This window comes from Prinia subflava, chromosome 9 (assembly GCF_021018805.1).
Source record: "Prinia subflava isolate CZ2003 ecotype Zambia chromosome 9, Cam_Psub_1.2, whole genome shotgun sequence".
Lineage (NCBI taxonomy): Eukaryota > Metazoa > Chordata > Aves > Passeriformes > Cisticolidae > Prinia > Prinia subflava.
In genome coordinates, this window is record NC_086255.1 from 21,182,279 (window position 1) to 21,192,768 (window position 10,490).

A 10,490-nucleotide genomic window follows, 5' to 3' on the forward strand; every position below is an offset into this window, starting at 1 on the left:
TAAAATTAAGAGAAATTTTCACTGGAACTCTACATGGGTCCTTTCACGTGACACTGGTTTTGTGATTGCTTTAAGCAGATTTAAGTCTGGCAGAGCTGTAGCTGGGACAGTTTTCTTGCACCTTCTTCCAGGTTGTGTAGACCCTCTTGACAAATGTGCGTTTTCTGAATGAAGTGCCACTGGGGGGGGCAGTATTTTCCCTTCATTTTGGTTCCTTTGTCTAACTTGCCAAACCAACATTCAAAATACAAGTTTACAAGTTTTTATGCTGACAGTGGAAATGTCATGTCACACCATGAATTATGGATTGTGTAAGTGACAGGTGAGGAGGTCCCTTTTCCTCTTAGTACATTGCAGAAGACAATGCTTTCTGTTTTAAGGAGTAACAGGACTATTCTTCTGCTTTTGTTTATGTTGACTGGAATCTTTTTCCCTGCACAAATGTGCCCTCAAAGTAAATCTGTATATAAAAAAGCAATACAGACAGGCAGGAAATATAAGCAACACTGACTCCACAGATTAAAACCACTTCTGCGATTTGACAATGCCCTTGAAAAAAGTTTCTACCTAATTCATTCCCTTCACTGAGCTAAGTTGTGCTTACAAGATCACTACCATGCCACTGGTGGCATGGATGCCCTACTGAGTCAGCTTCACTCTGTGCTCTTCCCTTCTCTGCCCCGGTGAAACAATGCTCTCCCAGGATGAGCAGTATGTTCAAGAGCAGCTACTAATTTACAACAGGAACAGCTTTCACAGCTGTGGCTTTGTAGGACAGATGCTCAGAGACATGCAAAACATTATCCTGATGGGGGGATTCCATTAATCTTGCTCACATGTGTCTAATTTTGCCCAGCCTAAAGCCATTAAGATGCATTATTTCACTCACATGAATTTCAGATTTTTCAATGCCATGTCTTCAAAAGATTTCCAGACTAAAACCTGCTGTAATGTGAACAAAGTATAAATTATAACGAAATACTAACTCATATAAATCCCTCTTAATTTTAATGGAGAACTTCAAAGCAAACAAAGCTCCTCCTCCACCGCTCTGCTTCTTTGTGAGGTATAAAGATTGTCCTAGTACTGTTGGGTTTTAAATGTGATTTCCTATTTGATCCTTTCATTCGTCTCACCTTTCTCTCATCAGCGCACTTCTTTCGCAAGAGAAAATCTCAGCAGTCAAACTGATGTCTGAAAGGATCTTAAATATGCTTATTTTGCAAAACACTTGTGTACAGTGAAATAGGGAGGGATTTCTCTCCAAGATGACAACCTCTCCAAGGATGAAGAAGGAAATACGGTCTAGAAGGAAAGAGGTTCTACTCACAAGTCACCATTTTGTTAGTCTTCTAATAACCTTGCAAGTCTTTTCCAGCAGAGAATAAAATGATCAGAAGTGATGCTTGAAATGCAAACAAGCAAGCAGAAATGTATTTATTTAATCTGGCAGGGAATCTTTATAAGGTCAACTAATCAATAAATCCCACCAGCAGCAAAGGGCAAAACCAAATTTGATTATCACTTCATGGTTCACCAGAAGGTAACAAGCTAATTTTCAGGCAGAGTGGTAGCATGAATTTCAAGAGCTATTGCTGTATTAAAAGTCACATTGGTTTAACTACTGATTAACTCCTGACAGGAAAAGTGACATCCTCTAAACAGCTTAAAACTAATTTGTATCAATTAGGCCAAGCCACTGATGTAAACTAAGTTTCTACCTGATATTAAACCACGGGTTATCCAAAGCCACTGACACAGAACTGATTTGGGATAATTTGGAGTGCAAGCAAACTGATGAGTCCAACTTACAAAATGCTTTGAAGACCTGACATTTTCTTTTTAATGTCCTTAATATACTACATGACATACATTATCTTTTTGAAAACATATTTAAGAAGAAAAGACTCATGGGGTTTGCTGACCCAGGCTGCAGCAGCACTACAAACATTTATTCTGATGGTGTGGGTCTTGTGGCTGTCACAGCTTTCTATAACACCATAATATTTAGCAGATGAGGAAAAGAGGAAGGTTTCTGTAGGAGTGCCTGGGCTTCCAAGAAGCTTCCCTTGTCACATCATCAGGCCTGAAACACAAAATCTTCCCTAGGAGAACATGCATGTGAAAACTGTAACCAGACTGAGAAAGACGATTATGTTACACTCCCAGGTAAAGGGGACTCAAACATCCTTTACAGCTAGATGCAAATATTGAACTTGCCTCTGGCATGAGCAGAAACCAGGGACAAACTTGGTCTGTCTTAACCACTTCAGTGGATTCAGCCAGTAGCACCACTGAGGCACAGCAGTTCCACCCCATGCAGCAGTTACAGTGCTGCTGTTGGCTGTGCTGTTTTGGAGGGACTGCGCTATCAGAATTAATCCATTTACCATTCTGTTGGCCTTTTATTTTGATGCATCATTTTAATTTTGTAATGTGCACTGATGGTGGGAAGTCCTATATGCACAATGGCTCTGAAGGGTGAAGCTCAGTAAAGTGAATGCAGATGGGGTTGCCTGTTCAGCAGTCCTTCCTTTGCCGTAGCTGAACATCCAGGTTTCGCAGGTGCTTCAGGAAACCACGATTGGGTGAGATCCATCGATGCTCCTTCACTGTCTTGATGGCTTCAACTAATGGGAGGTGGTGATTTATCATGAGATATGCTAGGACTAGAGAAGCTGATCTGCTTACTCCAACTGCACAATGTACCAATATTTTGGCTGGTAATAAAAAAAAAATTACAACCATTAAGAGAAGCAGTACCATGGATGAAGTTCAATTTAAATATTTTTCTTACTCTTCTGATAGATCACATGAACTGCTAACAATTAAGTCTAATTTGCCATTGTTACACTTACTTGTATGAAAAATGCCATGAGACCCCAACTTGATCTCAGAAACACTGGTAAATCAAAGAAAACCCTCTTAGAATAATGAAGCGGTTCTGTTTTGACCATGAGGAAAAGAGGACCTATTACTTTCAGTAGGCTTGCTTATGCAAGGAAGAATGCTAAGATCCGGCCTGAATGGATGGCACAGACACATTAGCCACCAAGAAAAATGACTGGCCTAGTACTATTGCATAATAAGGCAATTTGATGCAACTGTAATTCTATTTTGAAGTCAGAACTTGTGATACAGAGACAGCTCCATTAATGCCAGTTTACTCATGCTAAGAAATGGTCTTTTATGTAAAAGAGGTTAATTTGTATTTTGTTGCACCACTGCCAAGAAGCTCAGTTTTGTGTGGAAATCACTGTAAATCTCCTTGGCTAAAAGTAAATCTTCTTGGAGGCACAGCCTTGCAGGGCCTGTTCACACAAGAAACTCATCTGCAATGTATGAACCTCTTCATACAGTTGGTGATGGCAGAAATCAGGACATTTGTCTTTTCATTTGCTTCTTCTTGCAAATACAGTTGGTATAAAATGGTCTCAAAAGAGAGTGTCCACTTTAAATACATGTTTTTGCTTCTCCCTTTTTGAGTGAGCCTTACCTTCCAAACAATCCCTCCCCTCTGTCTCTCATGTGTTTTGTCACATCAGCTTTTTGGGACGTAGTCAAGAGCTACATTCACATCCACAGCCCTCCCTTCTCCTGTCACCCACCGTGCAGGTGAGCAGCACCTGGCAGGACACCATGTAGTGATCTGTCCACCACTGAGCTTGTGGAGCTGACCTGTTATGTGCGGCTGCTGACTCACATCAAAATGTAACCAACAATATTTTCATACCTCCTGGCGTGTTCAAGGCACTGTGGATAAATTGTGCAGCAGAGAAGAAGAACTGGCTGATATCAAAGCTTGGCATGTCATGGGCTGGTACACCATAATAATCAATGGTTGCTCCATAAAAGTCCTGGCCTCCGTGGCTGTATGCTGTGCCATGGGCAGCATTTAAAACATGGGTCACGCCCATCTTCCATAAAACAAATCTATTGTGTGCTGTTACCCTAAGGAGAAGACAAAGACAAATCAAGATGGGTGCAGTGATATTCGCAGAGCAGAAGCACTGAGATTGCATCTCCCAAACCACTCTTGGAGCATCAGCCCATGCACTGCTTCTAAGGGCTAATCGAGAAGGGAATACCAGCTTAGTCACAATTGTATCTCGGAAATCGTGCTGTCTGCAGTGTGTAAATGCCAGCAATTAGCAAAACTATGAGCTGTCTAAAGCCGCACCCATGAGGCACACTAACAGAAGGCATGGCAGAGGCGTGTCCACGAAGCTGTACTTACAGGTCCCCTAAGAAGAGATTAGGCCACACTTCATCAACGTGATTGCAAGAGGGCCGCCCGCTGTTCAGGAGCTGCTCGATTTCCTTGAGGGAGGGGACATCCTCCGGGCACGTCCCAGCGCCTTCAGGGTCCTCTGCCCCAGACATGCCGAGTCCCGGGGAGACGCGGCTCCCGCGGGCCGGAGGAGCGGCCCTGGGGCGCTGCCAGCCCCGCTCGGTGCCGGGCAGCCAGGCTGCTCCCCGGGCTGGCCGCTGGCCTCTGCCCTGCCCGGCCGGCGCAGCCGCGCGAAACAGGTGCAGGTCCCAAAGCGGGCATTGCTGGACCCGCACTGGCTCCAGGCTGCTTCTCTGGGCTCGTCTCCAGAGCCGCACTGTTCTGGCACACGGCAGCCTGGGTGCCGGGGACGTCAGGCACAGCCCCCTGCCCGCAGGACACGCACTAGCACTGGCTGTGACTGTCCCCAGCCGTGTCTGCGACACAGCTGTGGCAGTCAGCGAGATCTGGGCATTCATCACTACCAATTAAAGCCTGATAAAGGAAAAGCAGCAACCTGTCCCAGTAACAATTGTCCATCATTTAGTCTGAGGTGCTTAAACATAGCAGTGGAAGGGTCAGAAATGCACCAGCAGGTCCTACCAACACAGTCACCAGGAGGTTTAACACCAAGTAGTGATGATGCCTTACTGTCACTGATAATCAAGGGAAATTTATTTCTTGAAGCTACTTGTTTTTTCACCAAGTGAAATTATCTGACATAGCTGTACTTTATATTTTTAATATTTTCTATTGCAGTCTTTCACTGGGTTAATGCAGTACACCTGCCACATATTGCATGACACCTCCCTCTGTTGAAAAGGTAACAGAAGCCAGGAGCATAGTGGTTGTCAGGTGAAACTTGTAAGCCATTGAGTTAGTTTATACAGGAAGGTCTGGCAAACCATAAATTGGAGACCCACGATATCAAAGTGTAGTATTAGTGGGTCTTCTCAAGTACAGCAGTGCCTGTGCTTCTGCATGATTCCTAGCAGGGGCCTGCAAAAGTGTCAGTGGTGGAGCTACAAGGCAGAACAAATGAAATGGTGATGCTTTTCCTCTGTAAGCCTGGCAGTCTAGGAGAGAACGTGAGCCAAAAGGAGAAGCTTGCTGCTGAGAGTTTCCCCTGTAGAAATAAAGGTCATGAATAGAAGGAATGCTTGGTCAGGTCTGAGCCACCTTTATTCCATGTGCATTGATAAACTACGATAAATTTGCTTTATTTTATCAAGAGACATATCATGGACATTCCAAGCTGGGTATTAAAGTCTGGACTAATTAACTGGGCATAGGAGTACTCAGTGAGAGAGCATCATAATACAATGCAATAATTTCCAGCATCAGAGGATGAAAGTCATATGCAACAAGAGAAAAGTGACTTTGTATAGAATATTTCATGAAGTAGAAATTACTTATATTCTGTGGTATTTAGGGAAGAAACTGTTTAAAATCTTTCAGTATACAAAGAGACTTGTTACTTCCCACTGCCATACATGTTCTGACCTAAAAGGTACAATGAGGGAAACTGCAAGTAAAAGTGCTGCAGTGCTTATTTAGAGAGGTAGTGGGACAGGCAGCCAGGCTCTAATATGGGTGAGGCAACCAGCTGGCCAGACCCAGCAGAGGAGAGTACTGGGAAAATGGCTGAAGTGATAGTTCGAGCTCTATGTATATGCCCTTAATACATGACCTTGTTTTTCTGTTTTGTTCTTGGGTTTATTGTTGTTGTTTTGGTAAACTAGTGCACTTTAAGCTGATTGATGTGTACCCATGAATCAGGAAAATTAACTGACTGAGCAGGTTAAGTTGTTCAATTTAGTTTACTTTTCTCAGGTTCCTGGGTGGAGACTCAAGGTGAGGCTTTACTATCAGTTTTTTTATAAATGTAACCCCACCCCATTTGTTGCTAATCAAGTTCTTTGGAAAAGGTGAAACTCATGTTTAAGTCTAGCCCTTTTCAGCTGTAAAACTTTTATTGGCCTCTCCACCAATTGCAATGACTAAGAATTCATCTTGGTATGAAAAGTGACAAACAGAAAAAAACGAACCGCAGAAAAATAATCCCCAAGTCCTGTGTGCCTTGAACATTTGTATGCATACATCCATCAACTTCAAAACTGCCAGTCCACACCTAGCATCTTATAAACATATACTGGTCTGCAAATGTGGCTTCGGTAAAGCTGTGCCACTGACCTTGCTTAGCCAGGAGCTGCTTTGAAACAGACAGGAAGGAAATCTGGCTTTCAGGATTTCCCTCTCTATTTCTGTGCTTCTTTTCTGGCCCATTTAATATCTACTAAGAAATGGTGTAGATAGCAACAGGCTGATATATGGCCACACTGAATAAAGGCAAGTTTAGCACTTTTTGAGATTCCAAGCATTTGGAGGTTCTCCTGGTTGTTTGAATTGAGGGCAGCTCTAAACCAAACATTTGTGTGCAATTATATATGAACATTAAATAGCTGCTGTTTAGCTGAAATGAAAGCATATTTAATCTTGGAACATGCAACAGAAGGCATTCTAACCAGACTATGCCTTTGTGATTGCTTAGAAGGTAGTACTTGGTGCAATAATCTAAATCAAACAATCTCTGGCTAATAATGTATTAGGTAGCAACAGTGTAAATAAATTGCCATGGAGTGCTCTAATAGCACATGGCATGGCATTGCCAGGAAAATGTGCAGCAGTTGAAAAGAAAATACTCATACCAGTTCTAACTGATGCCATGCCATCTTTCTACTGAAAAAAAGAGTCAAAATCAGGTTCCTTTCACACATCCTGAAAGAAGGCAGCTTTTAGAGTGAAAATGTTACAGTGTGACAGTTCAATTAGATAGAATTTTATAGATACAGCATCTCCAGCTGAAAAAGGGTTCTTCTCATTTCACTCATTCGCCTGTTTTCAGGATTTGAGTTGTGGGATGGTAACTACTGAGGAAGAATAGAAGTATTTGAACTCTGGTACATTTTGGGCAATGCTAAGTGAGTAAGTGACATAAGGGTTTCTGGTGCTCTACAACAATGTATTTTTAACACGTGGAACATTTTTGTCTGGTGGACACATGGAGTTTATTCTTTTTCTTTTTTCCTTTTTGTCCTCTTCTAATAAGCTTGTTTTCTGTCTTAAAAAATTATTATGGTTCAATAATTTGATTAGTCCTTAGGCATTCAATCTCTTATTCTTCCATTACAGAATTAAGACATTTGAAGATGAAACAGATGCTTGAAAGTTCACACATGACTGACCTAAGTATGCTTCAAATGAAGTACAGAGATTGTGGAGAAATTATAAGGCAGGACTTGATCTATAGAAAAATGAGATTACCAAAAACCCCACCCCGAACCCAGAAAAAGAAAAAAAACATGATTTAAATCAATTAGCACTTCTAGTGAAAGATACCCCCTTTCCCATGTTGTATTCTTTGCTGAATAAGAATTTTCATAAGCATATAATTCTCTGTTCAGCTGAGGCCCTTTTTTTTTCTGTGTAGGGCCTTAACATTTGAGATAGATTATTTCAAATTATTAAAATGCTAACAGTATTACTCAATGACAATGTTTTTTAAAAAAGCCCATTACATTAACCACATCTCATTTTCCTTTGCTCTGTAATATATTGTAACTTGAGCAAGTTGGGAATTTTCAATAAAAATTTCCTTTCTTTTATTGCATTAAGTATCAGCCTGAACATTAAATCAATATAACTATGTGAACTGAATAAATTGTTTTCAATCTACAGATGCATCAGTGTTATTACACATTTTAAATACTTTTTTTCCTTGGCAATCCACAGTTGTTTTAAAAATATCTGTAGCATATAATTTGTCATAAATTCTCAAACTTGACATGTCAGCACTGGCACTGCCTGTCAAACTTACATCAATGCCTTCATGTCACATGGCATGAAGTGACATAACTCAAAGTGACGGAATGAGGTTTATTGGAAATTTCTGTTAAATAAAGCACCAACTATTTCGATAACTCACCCTTTTAAATAATATCAAATGGTAGCAAGGAGAAGCTTTCAGTTTTGAAATGCAATAACTAAGCAGCTATTACATATCTAAGTGTTACAAGTTTTAAATTATGCTCTATTACTGTTCTGTGCAAGCTTTTTTAGTAATTTTCAAAATATTTGCTTGATGAAATTAGAGCAGAAAAATGCCATTAGCAGTGAGAAAGAAACTTGAGAAAGAAACTGACCATCAAGCCTTTTACCAGTGCTGAACTTCACAGAATCAGAGATGCCTTAGGGTTGGAAGGGATGTCTGCAGATCATCCAGTCCAACCTCCCTGCCAAGGCAGGGGTACCCAGAGCAGGTGACACAGGAACCATTCAGGTGTGTTTGGAATGTCTCCAGAGGAGACTCCATGCTCTCCCTGAGCCTATTCCAGTGCTCTTCAACCCCAACTTCTTTAGAAGCTCTCCCTCACTTTGAGGTGGAAGTCTTGTGTCTCTGCTTGTGGCCATTACTCCTTGTCCTGCCACTGGGCAAATCACTTCTGCAAACCAGCCCCGCAGCTGCCACAGCCAGCCCCAGGGTGCTCTCCACTGTATTTGTCTCTGTCTGTCTTCTTTACCTCTGCTCTGGATGCAGCTCTTGGCCAGGGGTTCCCTGCATGGAAAACTGTTGCTGGAACAACACACCCTAGGACCTGTAAACTTCAGATAGTCCTGGATTAACATACATGTCTAAATACAGCTCACTTCCCAACCCAGACTTTTAAAGTCTGGAGACTGAATTTGAAATGTAATTTTTTAGGTGGATTGCTGGTTTTGCTACAGTGTAGGGAAACAGAGTTAGGAAACTTCTGCTTACATTTTTGTTTCTCTCTTGGAATCTGGTGAGCTGGTAGACCCTAGTGCATGTTTATATGTAAAATAAAACAACAAAGCCATAGCACTCTGAACAAAGCAGCAGTTTCCTGGTACCTCCCATGGAAAGAATGAGGCCCCAAAACGTGAGTTAGCTTGAGGACACGTGCTTAAGACTGTCACAGTGACCTATTCCATGATGAGACAGCTCTGTAGCCTGCTACAGTTGTTTTTGCAGCAATTTTTAATTTTATTTTGTGCTTATTTTTACATTTTTAGTTTAAACCAGTTGTTGAGATACAAGTAAATGCAGCCATGTATTGTAAATTGTACCGACTTGGAAGTGTGCAAAAAGTTGTGATTGACTGGCAGTTGGTGAAGAATTCATGTCAAAAACAGTAGAGAATGCACATAATAGAGAAGCACAAAATCTTGTTTAACTTAGTTGCCTTGCTCTCCTGTAATTTTGTTTTCCTTGTCCGATAAATGCCAGGGTTTTTTGAATATAAATATGTGGACCTGGAGTAAGCAAAATCACCTCAACTTTCAACCAGCTTTATTAAATGATCCATTATAAACAGGAAGACAAGGTCCATTTGATTTTTTCAGATGTGTATGGACGCGTTCTATGGTTTATCACTGATGAATTCAGATTGGGCAGTGTTTTATCTAGTGCCTTAAAGGCAAAGAAGGGGAACAATGTGAGGACTGAAATGGCACCTAATTCCTACATTGTTTGCAGATGCTGCTAAACCGGCAAAGAAAGTGAAACACGCCCTCCAACTTCAGCAACTCATTTTGGGAAACTACAGATCATTTCGTGTAAAAAACAAAAGCAGGACAGAACAGACTGCATAGAGAGAGAGAAGCATCTTTGAACCAGTATCAAGGCTTGTGGAAAGGAGCAGATGTTCTCAAGGCTTCTGAGAGATGTTCTTCACGGTTTCTCTTTTGAATAGATACAGTCCATTACAACCGAGATAGTACAAGAGTGCATGTTTGCATAGGATTGCTTGATGACTCGACAATTCGACTTAGATTTGAACAGTTTTGAAATGCAAAATTTCCATGTTTCACAACAGCAGCATATAAGATCTGCAATTTAAACTTTTTTTATTTATTTATTGCAAATATCTCAAGCCCACTTTCTCTGAAAAGGCAGTGTCATTAACTTCATGGAACTGCACCGGCACCCCCTTTTATTTCAACGGAAGCTACAAGTTAGGCTTCTCTCGGATCTCATAGTAATTGCATCATCAACAAAACAAACTCTGACTTCTCAGTTCCTCAAACTGTTGCAAAGGGCTGGGCTGATACCCCAGACAGTTGGTATCCAAAATAAATTTATTTCTGGAGCAATTTGGTTCTAATTTGTCTGTCTCCTCCTATCCCCTCCATCTGTATT

The 10,490-nt window shown here is 41.2% G+C and overlaps 1 protein-coding gene and 1 long non-coding RNA gene across 2 annotated transcripts in view; one reads left to right on the forward strand and one right to left on the reverse strand.

The window, feature by feature from the left end:
* LOC134554859 (uncharacterized) overlaps positions 1-10,433 on the forward strand; it is a 31,261-nt gene extending 20,828 nt beyond the window's left edge. Inside the window, exon 3 of the long non-coding RNA XR_010081331.1 lies at positions 9,828-10,433. This is a non-coding gene — a long non-coding RNA (uncharacterized LOC134554859). The remainder of the gene's footprint in view (positions 1-9,827) is intronic.
* Positions 1,415-4,680, reverse strand: DUSP13A (dual specificity phosphatase 13A). The gene is made up of 3 exons (XM_063406479.1): positions 4,238-4,680; positions 3,734-3,951; positions 1,415-2,720 (listed from the first exon to the last, which is right to left on the reverse strand). Exons 1-3 carry the CDS (start codon positions 4,381-4,383, stop codon positions 2,521-2,523), a joined length of 564 nt encoding a protein of 187 aa, XP_063262549.1. The 5' UTR covers positions 4,384-4,680; the 3' UTR covers positions 1,415-2,520.
* Positions 10,434-10,490: the final 57 nt, after the last annotated feature.